Genomic DNA, 17,811 nt, shown 5'->3' with positions numbered 1-17,811 from the left:
GGTGAATGTCAGACACATTGAATGTATTCACTTACATTTACCAATATGACTAATATTTCTGTTTGTGTTGTTGAGTTTTCTGCTAGCATAGAGACAAAAAGCAAGAGTTATTGTCCCTTTCTGTGTATAAGTCTACCACGTCTTTGCTTTCATTAACATTGTTAATCAGATTTTGTACAATATATTTGTGTTCTCGTTGCTAACCTTTAGACGTGTTTAAGTCCCGTGGCAATATAGCTCTCATACTTTGTTCTTCCTATCTTAAACACATTCTTTGATAACTAATTAATAAATTATGCAGGTGGATTATGATTTGACTTAACTGGGCACTTATCTTTGTATCTGTTTTTAGCCCTTGGTGGATCCTTATCAGAATGGATTCCTGAATGTGTTAGCTTTATGTAAGATTTGCAGGATATACTTATTTACATATATACATCGAAATGCAAATCTTGCACACAGGCGTGATTATCTAGATAACCTTTCCCAGATCCCGCCCTCCTGGATATTCACTTCACATCTCTGACGTTATAGATTTTCTAGGGCCATGTTTAAGTCTGATGGTATTGATGTAATCTATTCTCGGCCTGGGATAAAAAGGAGGTGGTTGGATTAGGTGTGGCTATTTATTGAAAAGGTGTCACTGTGAGCTTTAAGGACAAGTGTGAAAAGTGTAACACAGTATTTGTTGATGTTTAAATTAATACTATTATAGCAGAATTGAAACATTATTTGATTAAAAAACACAAACCATGCAGAATTTTCCAAAATATATTTTGTTAGCACCAGAACTTTTCATTTGACCTGTCTAAATGTTTACTTTTATTTTATTTTGCCCCTCCATGTTTTTTTTCTTATTAGAACAGATCCTTCAAAGCATCTTGAAAACACATTCTGTTACAGTAAGGGGGATCAAAACAATGTGGAGGCTGTTCTAGGGTAGCATAAAAAGAAGTATAAAAATAATCATTATATGGTAGAGTATTATAAACCAAAGAGTTTAGCTCATCTGTGCCATCCACTATGCATGTATTTCAAAATTGAATTATTTTTCCAAATTGTGTTTTTGACTCCTGTTTATTAAGTCAAAAATGTGTAAGTAGAAAAATCATAACCAGAACTTGCTGACTGAAGCCACAACTAGGTGTTCCATGATATTCATCAGTGTGTTATGATATTTCTCTGCAGTCCTTTCACTTAAAAAAAAGTCCACCATGATACTTTAAAATGTCCTCAAGTCAAATTAAGATTTTTTTTCTTGCTCGGAAAATATTTGCATGATTTTCAATCAATTGTCCACATGACTGGGAAGCTGTACATTTGGTACAGTATCCCTTCCGCTGGTATTGTCATTGTGCACTTGCTAGTTTTTGGCAAGTATTGTCAGAATTGATCCTCTTAAAATAGAATACAAGTTTTCTGTTTTGGGTCATTTGTGGATTTAACCCTTGGGTGATATCCCAATATCACCAACAACAGCCTTTAGATACGTTTGTATTATAAATGTTCAGCAAGTTAAGTGTTTGAGAGAATTAGTGAGCAATGCATTTAGGGGGTCATTTAAGGAATGGCTGCCCCACCGGTCTGTCAGGTCAGCAGGGGCTATGGTCTCCCCTTTGAAAGATCGCCCACCTGATTCAGAGATCCCCCAGCTGCTTGGCAGAATGTCTCAGGCCCCATGGGAATTGCTGGCGCAATGGTTGAATTGAAGGCTGAAAACATTGCCAAGGGGGTGCCACATTTGTTTTGCCTGCTAGGAAACGTTTTTAGTTTCCTAATAAGAAAAATTCAAAGTGGGAGTTTGTTATTGAAAAAAAAACGAAATATCAATGGACCTGGTGTTCACAGAGATTTCCCCCTGTGCAGTGTGGTCATTAAATGATTCCCTGTCTTGGACAGCCATGCCTCAAGGTGCTGGGCAGAGAAATGTAGTAATGGTTGGCCTATCCTAATGAGGGAAGAGTGACCGTCACTGGGATCTTACGGTCCATTGTTGGTGCCTGTCAGGTCAAGGTGTTACAAAGGCAGAGCCATCTAAGGCTCCCCTGACGGAAATTGGGTGGTTCCTTCCTCAGAATGGGGTGAGAGCGCTGCGGTTGTCATAGGCAGATCTTTCAGCATTTTTTGCAAGATGCACCATTTTTGCCAAACTCTAAATTACCCCTAGTTCTAAAAAAAACTAAAAACAAATTGGCAAATAGTTCGAAAATTACCATTTCCATTGAAATGGACAGTGTTTTGATTTATTTGGTTTGAATTCGAACTTTTTTGCTTTGGCTTCCTTCATTCTTAATCCTCGCCTTAACCCTGATGCTAACTTTAAATCCTATCACTATCCCTCGCTCTATTTCCATCTCTAACATTAAACCATTCTATATCCCTAATCCTATCCTTCATTCTAGTTTTGATCTTTCCTTAGACTTTCTCACTGTTTATTCGCCCACAAACTGCTTCTGAAACCAATTGGTTTGATTGAAATGTTTTGTAAATCATATGTTAAACCTAATCACCGATTCCGATGTTCACTAGGTTTAGAAGAGATTTTTCTGATTGTGAGGGGTCTTTCTTCTCTTTCATCAGCAGCATATGGCTTAGCGTGCTGCTTAAAGGGTTCTCAGTTTTGATAAACTTGCAATCAGTGGGCAGCAAGTTTCTATAATGTTACCCTTTCTAAAGGTCTTTCGTAAAAACAGTTTTGAATTATCAGAGTAGTTTTTTAAAAAGTTATTAGCATGACTTTGTGTTGTATTAATCTATTTTGCGTTTTGACCCAGGTGTCAAGATTTAGGAGGTTATTTAGAGTTTGGAGCATGTACAACAAACATAAAAAATTGGCAGATATTTAGATTGAATACTTGGCTGTTCCCTCTAAAGAGAGCAGATTTAACATTTGCCAATTTTGGGGAGATGTCCCACATCCGCCAACCCCTTATTAGCGTGCTCAATAACTTAAATAATTAACATAGGAATATTAAATATGGTGTTCTACAACTGGGTGCCCCTGTTGGGAATCTAAGCAGCATTGAGCAATTGGAGAACTTCCTTATGGATCAGTCAGGCCTACAACTCTCTTCCCCGAGCCCATGGGGCTGTATGCTCTGCCAGCAATATGTACCCACTATCCAATTACAATAGGGTCAAATGGTTGCCAATACTTTTGTTCAGTTTGTTGAAATCTTTGACAGAACCGTTGCTGACGGGTGTTTCTTGGCTCCTCATTGAACAGTGAGTGCACTCTTCATATAGGTGCCAGGTGGATTTAATGTCCATTGTGATAAGAAGAATATTTTAGATTAAAAATGTCACTTAAGTCCTTTGCTTTACTACAAGGTGGACCTGATGTGAATTTTCTTTACAGTTATTCATCCCAAAATAGAGACTACTGATTCGGGACTATGCACATATCGGTTAACGGCTGTGAATAACTTTTGTGCTGTCATTCTACCCTTCGGGCACATAATGCAAACATAATGAGTAATATTGTGTTGTTAAAAATTGTCCTTCATTCTGATAACTGAGTGTTGATGAATTTGACCACTCAACCATTTAACTTGAATAGTCTATAGTGTGCTGTTCCATTATTGTAAAGAATTGTTTACACTGTCCTTCCCTCTTTGCATGGGTTGGAATGTTCTTAAAGCCCTCTAATGCCGGGAGGGGGTCTGGGTCAAGCACCAATCTCTTTCTGGTTCCAAAGGTACAGGAGGGACTATGCTAGGAGTGTGTTTTTGCTGATATCACAACTACTCTGTACTATATATACAAGATCCACTCCTGAATGTCTGGGTTTGATTCACCATATTTTTCTCCATGAGTAGACATGTTTTACGCCTGCATGTTCAGGGGTAGTTCGCAGCCTAGCGAATGAGGTACCCTGATTTGAAAAAATCGAGATTGGTGGAATGTTACACTTGCAAATGAGTACATTCCCTCAGTATGTTGGAATTTCTGCAATCACAAATGTATGCGCCAGGCTGGTTTGTGGGCGTTCACATACACTTAGCATATAGTTTTCCAGCAGGAAACACAGGCAGGTTTAGTCCTGTCTAGGGCTGGTGTATAAGCATTTTATTATCTCCAGGGTAACCTTTTGTACATGTTGGTGTTAAAAGCTAAAGGGAAACTGGGCAAACTGTTACGGTTTTTAAGATGGTTTGTAGTTTTATGATCTGTATTACAAATGGATCGAATAAAGTTTCTTTGATTTGATATCTCCAAGGCGAAAATATTTCTGGCGCGGTGAAACAAAGAAACAGGCAACTGTCCAAACACGCACTAAATTGATACTGACGAGTATTGATTTTTTCACCAGGTAGACATTCTTCACGAGTAAAAATGTTACACCTGGGAAACCCTGTCCCTTTGTAAATCCAACCGTGTGTTCTAGTGTTCTGTTCAGAATGATCAAATAGAAGGTTCATTCTTTCCGAGCGGTTGCAAACTGTTTGTTCTTGTTATCTAGAGTAGGGAACACGCTCTACTTATGCTGACATTGATTTATAAATCCTGCATTGTCATCTTTATTCTGGCGAACTTTAACTTGAACAAACTGTGCAGTCATGTTCAGTTTTTTTTTTTTACCTTAACTCTCTGCAAATTCCTATCAAGGCATACTTGTGACCTTTGCCAGGAAGGGCTTTACTTTGAACATTTGTATGAAAAGTGAAACCGCGACAATTTTAACCTATGACGTGTTTTTTTTTATTTGCCAATATTTTCTATCACAGTAGACATTGCTCACTTAGACTGTTGAGTAATCATTTTCCTATGAGTTTCTTTGCATTGCAGCCCTGGGCGCGTGTTAAGCTGACGTCAACATGTTATCTGTTTGCTGTGCAACTCCAGATGCACTTACTGTGAGCCATGATTTTCTCGGCAGGGTTAATAACACACTCCGTTTAACTGAATAGTTAACCCTGAAAGGTTAGTGCTACACTGTGCATTTTAAGGAAACATTAATCTGTTTTTGTTCCAAAGAAGCGTTAATGATACAGTAATGTGACGGGTTAATGACAGATTTTGCTCCAGTGCAGGGTTTATGGTGCCACATGCAGTTCTGGGAAGGGTTAATGACAGATTTTGCTCCAGTACAGGGTTAATGATGCCCATGCAGTTGTGTGAAAGGTTAATGGTGCCCCGTGCAGTTCTGTGAAGGGTTAATGACAGATTTTGCTCCAGTACAGGGTTAATGGTGCCCCGTGCAGTTTTGTGCAGGGTTAATGACAGATTTTGCTCCATGCAGGGTTAATGATGCCCCATGCAGTTCTGAGAAAGGTTTATGGTGCCCCCTGCAGTTCAGGGAAGTTTTAATAACAGATTTTGCTCCAGCGCAGAATTAATAGTGCCCTGTGCTGTTCTGTGAAGGGTTAATGAGAGATTTTGCTCCAGTGCAGGGTTACTGATGCCATGTGCAGTTCTGTGAAGGGTTAATGACAGATTTTGCTCCAGTGCAGGGTTAATGATGCCCTGTGCAGTTCTGAGAAAGGTTTATGGTGCCCCGTGCAGTTCTGTGAAGGTGTAACAACAGATTTTGTTCGAGTGCAGGCTTAATGATGCCCAGTGCAGTTCTGTGAAATGTTTAAGGTGCCCCGTGCAGTTCTGTGCAGGGTTAATGACAGATTTTGTTCCAGTGCAGGGTTAATGATGCCCGTGCCGTTCTGTGAAAGGTTTATGGTGCCCCGTGCAGTTCTGTGAAGGGTTAATGACAGATTTTGCTCCAGTGTGGGTTAATGATGCCCCATGCAGTTCTATGAAGGGTTAATGCCCTGGTTACTTACCAGTAATTTTCATTACTCCGAGTATAGTCTTCCTCTCCACATGACTAACAAAGTGAGCTTCAGCTCCACACCAGAACACTCCAAAGAAAAATGTCAGCCTCACATGCCTCCCATCCCTTCCCAATATGGCCGACCCATTGCACCCATGACCTCTATAAGAGGTGGGCCGGCCCAACCCATCAGCCTGAAACTACCAAGCCAAAACATGAAGCCGATAGCCAGACAGGGAGGGAGGGATGGGAACTCTTGTGGCGAGGAAGACTATACTCGGAGTAATGAAGAGTACCGGTAAGTAACCAGGGAATTACCTCCTCGTTCGTCTTCCTCGCCACATGACTAACAAAGTGAGCACATACCAAAGCCAAGCGGAATCATGGAAACTCACAAGAAACCAAAAGACCAGAATGGGAAGCCCACGAAAAGAGGGCAAACCCAACAGACCAGAATGACTGGAAGGACCACCCAAGAGAGAGGCAACCACGAGTAGGAAGAACCAACCCGGGACAGAAAGATACCAGGAAGACCAAAAAAACCCGGACCCCAGAGACACGAAGTGCCGCCAGAAAATCCGCCTCAAGCAAAAGCCGAAGGAGGACAGAGAAGGTATGGAACCAGACCGCACAGAGCCAAAAGCAACAGCAAACAGGGCCCAGAACAGAAAGCAGCAAGCCAGATCAAACACACCAAGACTGCCCAACGGAGAGCCAAAAGTGAGAGGGGAGCTAAAGCCCAGAGAGAGGAGCGAGACACAGTCCAACAAACACAGCCACACCGCAAGTTTGATCACCAACCGCAAGAGAGCCAATACCACCAGAGAAACGGGGCAGCAGAACCAGACGCAAACAAACAGACTGGTAAGAGCCGCAAGAATGGAAAGGGCTGCAAAGGAAACCAGCACGCCAACCAAACAACCAAAAGCACGAGGGTCACCACAACCACACCAGTAAGAAGAGAAACAGGTGGGACACAGACCCCAGTCACACATGGGACCCCCCCCAGAAGGGACCGTGACACCAAGGAGAGAACCCAGGCAGGCACAAGGCAAAAAGGACCCAGGAAAGGCACCGGAAATGACACTGGAGAGACCCGGCCAACAAGGGAACCCAACCAGTCAAAGGCAAAAAGCGGCAAGCCCATAGGGCCGCCCATGTACGGAAGGAAGGGAAATGCAACGCGGGTTCCAGAGACCGCACGGGGACCAAGCAACCCGACCCAGGAACGTACCATAAGAAGGAAGTGAGCCTCCAAATCGAGCACCCAGGCGGCCACACAGCCAGCCAACAACCAGGGAGCGCTCCTGTGTTCCCAGGAGCACACAGGGGAAAAAAACCACAGGCAGAAACACACCAAAGGCGAGAAGGACAGAAGGGCAGGTCGAAATGAGCCTGAGCAATGACAAGACCTCCAGGGAGCCTCCCGAGCCAACAGGCCCCGGGACCCCAAGATCAGGGACAAAAGACGAGGATACAAATCCACACTGGAAGCGCAGGGCCCCACCAATGAGAGGAGAACCGGAAGCACCAGCACCCCGGACACCCAACAGCACCTCTGGAAACAACAAAACCAGCAGGAGAAGCTAGAAAGCAGGGACAGGACACAAAACCTGCGCTCCAATAGGCAAAACATGGAACAATGAGCAACAGTTCCCAAGGCAACCACGGCAGCAGCAGACGCCAACGGGGACGCACCCAGGTGAGAACCACCAACAGGACAAAAGCCCCAGCCAGGCACTGAATATCAGAAGTAAGTTGTTAACCAACACCAAGGTACACAATTAAGCAACCTCAGATGGACGAAAGGCCGAGTGAACCCGCCGGGATCCAAACCTTTGACCCCGAGGCCGAATTCAGGCCCCTGCAGTAGACGCAACAGTCCACTGAGCCACCAGACCCATACCGATGAGAACATGAGCAATCATGGCGGCAAGGCCGGAGCCAAAGCGACCAAGGCAAGGACAGCACCATTGTGCCAAAAATCAACAGGGGCTAACCCCGCAAACACCCCGGAGCACGAGGCAGAGAATAGCAACAAAGAAGCCCCAGTAAAGCAGGGGAAAACTCCAGAGAAGCCAAGCAACAGCAAACAGCAGTCAGAGAGGAAACCCGTAATCAGGGGAACCCACCAACACAGGACAGAACAGGAACCCAAGCACGCCCCACAGGATGGCAAAAAAACCACCAACACTCGGGAAGGAGGTACCAGAACAGAAAGACTACCGGCCGCACCAGGAGACAGGAAGGGCAAGGAGTCACCGGGGCAATAGAAAGGAACCAAGGGAGGGCCAGAGGCCCCGAGACCAACAGTAAGGAGAGGAACCACAAATGACAGACAGGGGAAACACTGCCAATCAACAATACCCAAAACACGTCCTGAGGAAGGCCCCTATCAAGGCAGACAACCCCAACCGGAACAGCCGGGGGGCCAAACGAAACCCGATGAACAGGACCCACCCTATAAGGACCAGTGACAATGCCAAAAAGCGACCCCGCAAGAAAAGTCCAGATCGCACACCCCAGTAGAGGCGGGCGTCAAACCCCGGCCCGACCAAGCAGGCACCACCCAAAGGCAGCAGAGCAACCAAAGAGCCACAGCTCCATGGACAGGAGCAGGGGAGACCAATAACCGACAACCAGAGAGGCCGGGTAGAGGGCAGGACCCAAGGAAACGTGCCATCCAGGGCGAGAGGAGAGGCAACAGAAAGGATCACAACAAAGCCCTGACCCCCAGTAGGCGAGGAGAACAGGCGTGGTGCGTCCATTGGGGCGTGGGGGCATAGCCCCCCCACCCGCAGCTCCCTCTGCGTCTTTGAACTTAAGTAAACTGAATCAGTTTACCTAAGTTCAAAGACGCAGAGGGAGAACTGACAATCATGCCAGTCAGCATGATGTCGAACCACCCACCCCTTCAGAGTCTGAAGGGGGTGGGCGGTCTGGCGTCATGTTGACTGACATGATTGTCAGACCAGTGGGGACCAACAGGCAGCAGCACAACACAAGTGCGCATGAGTGGGAACGGAGGGCAAATGTTTTGCCCGTGCCCAGTCATGCGCACTTGGTTTCACTTGTTTGCGCATGCCCATTAGGAGCCCTTCGGTGTCCTAATGGGCAGGCGGCGGGCGAAGAAAAGCCGTGCCCTAAGCCAATTCTGGCGCTGGATTGGCTGAGAGGGACTGCCAGTCCATTCCAGTGCCGACAATGAAGGAGCCAAGGGGAGCAGAGGTGGCGCGGACTGGCTGTGAGGTAAGTTTCCCTTTTTTTATATTTAACTCCCTGCTCCCCCCGCGTGACAAATCCCCCCCGCCCGCATGCCGCAATTGTCTGTCCGTACCGGGGTAACTGCCTTGAGGGGCAGATTTCCTGACACTATTCACAGTGTACCATACTAGAGATGGTGTGCTTGGGAGAGTATGGGTGGGAAAGGACGATTTTCTGAAAAGTAAACGTCATTGAAGCTCTTCGAATGTATTCACGCTTTGAGGTCTCTGCGAGTTGTACAGATCTTTGGAAACGGTGAATTGAAAGCTTGCCAGGGAAATATTGTCACCTGATGGTTGTATCCTCCGGTTCGAACAAGCTAACTTAAGGGAACAAGTATCTGCTGCTGTAATTGTAATCTGCAGGTCATTCTCAATTAACTAAATTGGTGGATGAACACATTGGACGCATGTTTGTGTGGATGTGACTGTAACAGGGTTAATTTTTTACTTTATGTTGTAATATTTTATATAGTATGAATCTAACTCCAAAAGAGGTGTGAAGAGCTTAGCATGTGGAATTTTATGTCCGAAGAGCATCTCAAGCTAGAGCAGTACATGGAAGAGTATTAAATAATGTGTGGTACCGTTTGAAACCAGGTTACAAAAAAGACGAGGAGGAGGTTTGATAATAACCGCTAGTTATTGGGTCATTCTAACACAGTACACTGCATGGTTACTTTTAGCCGCTCTACTATTTTAGTGTCGGAAATTCTAAGTGTTTACATTGTTATTAGCCAAAGTCATTAGTTGGTTAAATTGATCTAAATGTGTGCTGCGCACTACTAATTTTATGGCATTCATGATTGTTTACTAAGGAATTGGGTAATGTGCTTGCTACTTAAAATTAAGCCCTATCTTACGCCTCACCACTTTGAAATGTCACCAGCCACCCCTGGAGGAGAAGCATGGTGACAGCAGGAACCCGGTAGGAAGGGGGTGCAGGAACCACCTGCCGAGACAGGGGAGGAGGGAGCAGCAAAGCTGCAGACCCGGACAAGACAGGGCGAGCCCTCCAGGAGCAGAAACAAAAGCAAGAGACCACCAGGTGACCACCAACGCAGTCCAGCGATGGAAGGACAAGAGCCAACCGCAGCACACCCCCAGCAGACACGCCGGAGCCCACAGCCCCCGGAAACCCCCAGAGGAAGCCCAACAAGGCACCGACCGGGACAGACCCTGCACAACAACGGAGAGTTAGGGGGAACAGGAGTCCACAGTATGGAAGGACTGCAGGCCCAGAGCCCAAGAGTGAGCCTGAGCCACCAGAGACACAAGACCAACCAGTGAGCAAAAGCACCAACGTTGGACCAGTACCCCAAGGGAACCCCCCCCCCCCCCCTGCCCCCCCCCCCCCACGGAAATCCAGGAAGGGCGAAAGCTGGGACAAGTAGTGCACCAGCAAAACACACCATGCCCCAAAGTAGCAAGAAGCAGAACAACCAGAAACCCAGGAGAATTAGCGAACGCCCGAGAAGGGAGAAACAGGAACGTAACAGTATAGCGAGAGCACAAACAAAACATGCTCCACAGACACCCACAGTCCAAACCCAGGTTCATAGTCACGTAGCATGAGGAAATCATGGGGTGCATACGTGCGGGACATAGAAACAAAGACCAACACCCGCACAGCCACAAGGAGGACAGTGTGAGAAACGCAATTACACACAGTCGCAAGCCCACAGGACACGGTCCAGCCGACAAATGACTAGGAACCATGAACAAAGGCAACAGTACGAAGACAGCAAGAAGAATGGTAAAGCTGCAAAGCCAAAAACCGCAGCTAAACTCACCAGCCAGGAGCAACGTGCAGCCAGGCGCTCAGCATGTAACTACCCGGGCCAATAGTAGGCTAACACGCCTGTGGCGAAGCATAGCCCGTAAAAGGAGACACACAGAAGTGGAACACATGCAGGTAGCCACGAGAGTGACAGCAAATTTTGCAGAAACCCTACTGTGACACAATCCATTGCAGTCGAAAATGACCGGCAACACCTGACAGATCGGGAACACTCAACCGACCCCGCCCCAGGAGGACGAGCCCGACAACAGGCCCACACACTGCCGAACCGCGAACACCGTGGAGACCCGGTAAGTGTCAGGACCACAAACCGCCTTGTCCCAATGGACAGGCTGGCGGCGTGACAATAGGTAGCAGTGGGCCGGCATGAGGTGTAAGGAATGGAAGCCCGCAAAAAGAGCACCGAAACAGATACGCCGCGCAGCACAGCTGCCGCCTGCCACAGCGCCTCGAGGGGTAAGCGGGCGGCGAGAACCAAAGGACACCGGGAGAATGCCGCGCAGAACAGCCGCCGCCTGCCGCAGCGCCTCGAGGGGCAGGCGGGCAGTGAGAACCAAAGGGAAAAGCAGAGTTGCAACTCCTAAAAATGCGGCCTGCTGGCAGTTCAAAAGACAGGGCTGCGAGATCCACACAATTCAGAGGATCGAATGGAAGTCCCGGGCACCATTGAGAAAGGAACAGCTGTGAAGTACAGCCGCCACCCGCCGCAGCGCCTCGCAGGGCAGACGGGCGGGTGGTGTGAAACAAGTGCGGCCAACAGCAGGCACACAAACGTCACGAAGCACTGCAGCTGAAGAGCCACGATTGGCAGGCGGGTGGAAACAATTGGGCAAAGGGCAGGACCAGGCACAGAGAGCCAAGCTAGCGCGGCGCGGCAGAGTGCCGACCCCCACCTTCCGTATACCATCCACACCCCTCCCCCTGTTAACCCTTGGCTCGCTGGAGCAGAGTCTAACCGGCCCAAACACACCGGGGGAAGGAAGGGGGGGAAGGTCCAAGATCCCCTGGTCCGCTAGAGCAGGATCTACAATCCCAGACACACGTACCCGCTACAGCCGGCACCACTTACCTGACAAAGCATCCGGAGAGCAAATAAGCGTAGAACTAAAAAAACAGGCTGATGGGTTGGGCCGGCCCGCCTCTTATAGAGGTCATGGGTGCAATGGGTCGGCCATATTGGGAAGGGATGGGAGGCTGACTTTTTGCTTTGGAGGGTTCTGGTGTGGAGCTGAAGCTCACTTTGTTAGGCATGTGGTGAGGAAGACTAACGAGGAGGTAATGACAGATTTTGCTCCAGTGTTGGGTTAATAATGCCCTGTGCAGTTCTGTGAAAGGTTAATGAAAGATTTTGCTCCAGTGCAGGGTTAATGATGCACCGTACAGTTATGTGAAGGGTTAATGCTGTAGGATTTCACACACATTTGCGCTCTGTGCCCGGTCACTCTGTCAGTGCCCGTCTCCATGCTGTTACAGGTTAGTACACTTTGCACGGGGTGCAGATCTGATTTTCTTGTGACACGTCGACTCACCGACTCATTGGCACCTCGGGGGTCCTTACTTGTGTCTCTGTGTCGACGCCTCGTGGTAATCGACAGCTTTGTAAACTTCTGGTCCTTTGGGGGCAACAGGAAGTAAAAACCACGTTTAACCAGACACAAAATAAACCCATATTTAGAAAGCAGCAAAGCCTTGTAATGTCTGACGGTTCTAGAGATTACAGATCAAAGGGTGCATCAGTCAATCCAGAGAAAGGGATTGATATGTTTTATGAGGCCACAGGGTTAGACTTTATTTGAAAAACTGTGAAATTATTGGTAGGAGTTCTGGGAGTAATGTGGGACTGCAAATAGTGTTTCTCTTAAAACAGATGAAAAATTGCTTTATCCGATGATCCCGATGTGGTCTCAGCAAACTTCAAGAATGGCTTTCTGTGCCATGACAGTTCTGTGACATACAATTGTCAAGGGATTATCTCCCGAACGTATTCAGTTTATTCAGTCTGAGATAAATCTCTTACTCAGAGCTAGCATTCAGCCCTCAGATTCCACATCACCTGTAGATGTAGCAGATTTCAACAGCACGTCAAATGGAAGCTGAATCTTCCAATGTCTAGGAAGAAGACATTGCGAGGTGAAGTACTTCTGCAATCTGGAGAGGGTGACCACATAGCAATTTCTGTTAACCTACACATACTTTTTGAACGTCGTTCTTGCTTGAAATTTATGCTCTCCTCCACCAAGATGATTGTGTTGAAACGGTTTCAATATTTTCTTGCTCTTCAAACAGGACTTTAAGGGGACACCACCATAAAATAATGTAGGCTGTGTGCCTTACCCAGTAAAATAGTAAAGCAGCCACTGAGGAGTGTTGTGTACTATTACATGCAAACTCAGCAAATTCTGAGCTGTGTACAATTACCTGATGTAAATTAGTAAAACGTCTTAAATATTGCACTACTGTTGGTTTTATTAATTCTCTCGGCATGTCTGTGTGACTGTGGATGAAATAGTGAAAAAAGGAAAACTGGCTTTAACATTGTAGAAAAATGCCCCTTTTTGCTAGGTTGCCCCCCTAACATTTGCCAGATACCTGATGCCAGCTTGACTGAGTGTGTGCTGGGACCCTAATAACCAGGCCCCAGCACCTGTGTTCTTTCACAAAACTGTACCTTTGCTTCCACAATTGGCACAACTGTGCACCACATGTAAGTCCCCTGTTTAAGGTACCTCTTTTACCAAGGGCTTTGTGACCAGAGAGGGCCTCTGAGGGCTGCAGTATGTATTATGCCACCCTCAGAGACACCTCGCCTTAACACCCACACATGGGCCACTGCCGGTTGCATGCTTTGGTGCAGATCAAATTGAAGGAACGACATGGCACACCTCTCTGTGTGCCCTGTCCCCCAACACTGTCTGTGGCATGGGTAAGTCACCCCTCTAGCAGGTGTTACAGCCCTAAGGCAGGGTGCACTATACCATGGTGAGGGCATAGCTGCACGAGCAATAGGCCCCCGCAGCGTCTGTGCCATTCACAGACATTGTAAGTGCTGTGACGCCATTTTGAGCATATGAGCTGGGAGTTTGTCATTATGAATGTCATAGCTCCATGATGACTTTACTGAAAACTGGGAATTTTGGTACCAAATTTTTCAGCATAATAAACCCACACTGATGCCTGTATTGGATTTCGTGTAAAATGCACTCAGAGGGCATCGTAGAGATGACCCCTGAAAAACGACCAAGTTCTAGTGTATTGGCTGACTGGTCTCTGCCAGCCAGGCACCTCCAGACAGGTTTATGACCTCATAGGGTGAGAGCCTTTGTGTCCTCGGAGCTCAGGAACAAAGCCTGCTCTGGGTGGACGTGCTTCACACCTCCCCCTGGGAGGAATAGCAACACTTGGCAGTGAGCTTTAAAGGCTGTCACCTTGGGATGTGCTGATTTGGGGCAGCTCCAACTAGTGTAGATACCCACCCCCCATGTCCAGGCCCAACTTTGGTGGCAGGACAGGCAGGAAAACTAGTAAGGAGAGTGGGAGTGACCACCTCTGTCTGGCACACCCCTACGGTCATCAGGAGTTGAGGTGAACACCTCTCTTATCAATTCATCTTGAATTGGAGAATTAGGCCCAATAGGAACAGGGATGTGCCCCTCTCCCCAAAGGGAGGGGGCACCCAAAGGGCGTAAACACCCAAGGAGACAGTAGCCAATGGCTACTGCCCCACAACCTCAGTAACACCCTTAAATTTAGTATTTAAGGTCTTCCCTGAACCTTGTTCCTCAGATACGACGGACCAAAGAAGAAGACGGAAGAAAAATGCTGCCGGACCAGGAACTGAACAGCTGCAGACAGAACCTGTCAAGAACCCTGCCACCTGTAGCTGGTTTGACAACTGGACCAGCTGTCCTTCCAGAAACCCAGACAGGCCTCCAAGAAACCCAGGAGACCTTCCAGCCTTCACAGAATCTCCCAAAAACTCCCTTTGGGCTAGAGGCTCTACTACCCGGCGTCCGCCTGTAAAAGAACCACAATAGTTGAGGACCCACACTTGTGTCGACGGGACTCACTACTGCAAAAAGAACCTCAAGACTGCAGCATTAGAGCCTGACACATGTGTCAACGTGACTCCGCCCTGCCAGAAGAAAGCTCCACAGCTGGACGGCCTCCACGACCTAGAGGGATCCTCTTGGCTGAACATCCCAAGCTGTTCACAGCTCTGTTCCTGAGAGCCTATATCCTCCTCCAAGCGGCCCTGTTGGCTTCCTCCTACCCCTCCTGCTCATCCGCGGCCTGTCTGAGATGGCCCAACCTCAGCTGGACTCTTCCATCCCCTGCGCATCTCCATCCCCACAAACGTGACTGCTGGGCAGGTGGTGCCTCCCTTCGATCTACAGTAACTTGCTGATGACGTCCACAATGGTCCTGGTGTTGGCGGCCTACTGAGCCGCTTTCACCCCCATTGTTCTCCGCTGACCACGAGAGCGGAATCCCAGTGCCGATATCGACCGCCATAGTGTAGATACTGAACTCTGCACCCGGCCACCCCAGTGCTGCTGGTGGTACAGTGCCCAGCTCAAACTGACCCTTGTCGAGGGTCAGACTAATCTTCGAAGACTGGTAACATAAGTCATGTACTTACCCGCTGATGCATAACACTGTTTTCCTTCCTTAGGATTTCATTGCAGTCCATTGATTACTTGCAACTTTCTATCTTGTTCCAGTACTGAATGTTACTGTTTTGAATCAGCAATATCAAAGTACCTCCAAGACCATAAAGTATTTCTACTGCCTTTTTAAAAGTATTACCTACCTGTAACTGAGTTCAACTTGATTCCTAGAAATAAAAGTGAGTAAAGTAATATTTTCTTTATAAACATTGGCCTGGAGTCAGTTATTGAGTGTGTGTTCCTGCCTGAGTATGCACACCAAATGCACTCACACTACCCTCTGATAAGCCTAACTGCTCAGCCCAGCTACTACTAAATTGAGAATAAGTTATTATCTACTTTATACTCTATTGTACATTTGGGAACTCAATGGACTCTGTGCACACTATACCCTTTTTTAGTATAGTATATACAGGGCCGTCTTCCTACAAAGGTAACACTAGAAGAGGTAGGTGCTAATTTACTTTAGTTACATCTACAACACTACATATTTTTCTTACCATTTCTCCTTATAATTAATTTTCAGTTCCCCCACTCAATTTAACTTCAATGGCAAACTGTTTATGCTATTCTTATTCTTTTTTTTTTCTTAACTTTATTCGACAATTAAGTCATAAAAGCATTCATAAAACATACATAAAAAACCGCAGTTTTTCTATATAAAATCCAATAAAACAGTTCAATAAATATCTAAGAATAGATTAAACTAATTTAGACTATTGCCGAATATCAATTATTTCAATTTCATAAAATCTAAAATCATAAGACAAAGTCCATCATTTTTTAAACAGAAGAGGGGGTATTGCACATAGGTTATATAAAATGAATAAGCCCACGTATTTACACCTAATCAACAGTAACAATTAATTAATAATCATAGCCCTGCCGCAACAAGACGCATACGGATTACCCAAGCCCATTTCAAGAATTTAGCCATAGCTATGGCAATTAAAGGGCTGGGGTCAGTACATAAAATTCTTAAGGCCTCTGCATGCCTGCGTATGCCAATTGCTCTGCAAATAGGCTTAACCCACAAAGCTCTAGGTGCGGAGTATAAGGGACAAAAGAAGAGGAGATGGCTTATTGTCTCTCGTTCTTCCCCGCACTTAGGGCATTTATCCTTTCCGTTTTCCCCTGCCCATTTAGCTGTAAAGCACCTAACTGGAAGGGAGCCTACTCTAAATTGAAAGTAGAGTTTGCGATCCTGATTTTTTTCAATAGCATCCCAGTATATTTCCAGTTTCGGTTGGGCCTTAACACCTTGGCTGCTAGGGATATTTTTCTCCAGCGCTGGATTCTCAGATTTATCATTGTTCATGGCGAGCTCAGCTCGTCATCAGCACAGCTCAACTGTGCCTCATGACGAGCTGAGCTCGTCATGAGCATCGAAGGGGTTAAACTCTAGGAAACGGCCTGTTAGGTGTGATGAAGAACCCCTTATACATGCTTCGGCATTTACCATCTTCCAATAGCTTTCTTTCAGAATTTTCTTGGATGGGAAGGCAGCTTTTATCAGGTCGTCCCATAGTTCTCTCAATCCCAACCTATATAGTAGGGACCGAATGGACTTCAGCCAGTGGATTTTTTGGCCGCCATCTTTGGTCATAATCTCTCTATTCTTATTCAAAAGATGGGACTACCATAATGCCTAACTCAGCAAATAATTGTGGTTTAATGTAAGCCTTGTTGTTTGTCAGTGACAATTTTGGGCATCTTTCAAAGAGTATCCTGTCTCAAGACAATGCAGACATGAATAACCAAGACACCATTGTTTCTTTCCAGCCACAGTCAACAGAATTTGAATAATTCACTCCTGCACATGATCGTCAGTTACATTCTATCATTGTATGCATCTTATCCTGAACACCCTTATATATCAGGGATATACCTCAAGCCACCACAGACCTCGAGGTGCTGTTACCTGCCCTCCCAGAAGACCACCCCTTCGATCCCAGGACTGGGTGGGGGGGGGGGGGGTATCCTCAGGACCTCGGTTAGTATTTTGGCACTTTGAAACACATTATTTATAGATGCTTGCACTGGCACAAATCCTGCTATGGTCTCCGAACCAGACCTGACCTCAGTGACTTGCATTTTTTAAATCAAGAACATCTAGTAGGGTTAATCACTGTGCAGGTTGGAATTTAAGGTTCCTTTTTGGCAGATAAATGTGCCCGCCTTACATGTGAGAGGCTTCCCATCCACTGCCTTCCTCGCTCTGTGTCACGATAGTGGACTGAGTCACGCCCCGCCTTGGAAGCCTTCCTTCCTTCCCACCTCTCCGCATCTTACCCTGAAGAGGTGGTGATAGAA

The 17,811-nt window shown here is 46.5% G+C and overlaps 1 protein-coding gene across 4 annotated transcripts in view; it reads right to left on the bottom strand.

Moving 5' to 3' along the window:
• Positions 1 to 17,811, bottom strand: part of DENND1C (DENN domain containing 1C) — a 237,776-nt gene that overhangs the window by 99,091 nt on the left and 120,874 nt on the right. For 2 of the 4 annotated variants that reach the window (XM_086963582.1, XM_086963585.1), the window contains exon 8: positions 12,361 to 12,444. The exons of the other annotated variants lie outside the window; for them this stretch is intronic. In XM_086963582.1, the coding sequence (XP_086819708.1) occupies positions 12,361 to 12,444 (84 nt within the window). The remainder of the gene's footprint in view (positions 1 to 12,360; positions 12,445 to 17,811) is intronic. 4 annotated transcript variants of the gene reach the window in all.

This window comes from Lissotriton vulgaris, chromosome 1_1 (genome assembly GCF_964263255.1).
Source record: "Lissotriton vulgaris chromosome 1_1, aLisVul1.2, whole genome shotgun sequence".
Lineage (NCBI taxonomy): Eukaryota > Metazoa > Chordata > Amphibia > Caudata > Salamandridae > Lissotriton > Lissotriton vulgaris.
This window is presented reverse-complemented; position numbering and strand designations above follow the sequence as displayed.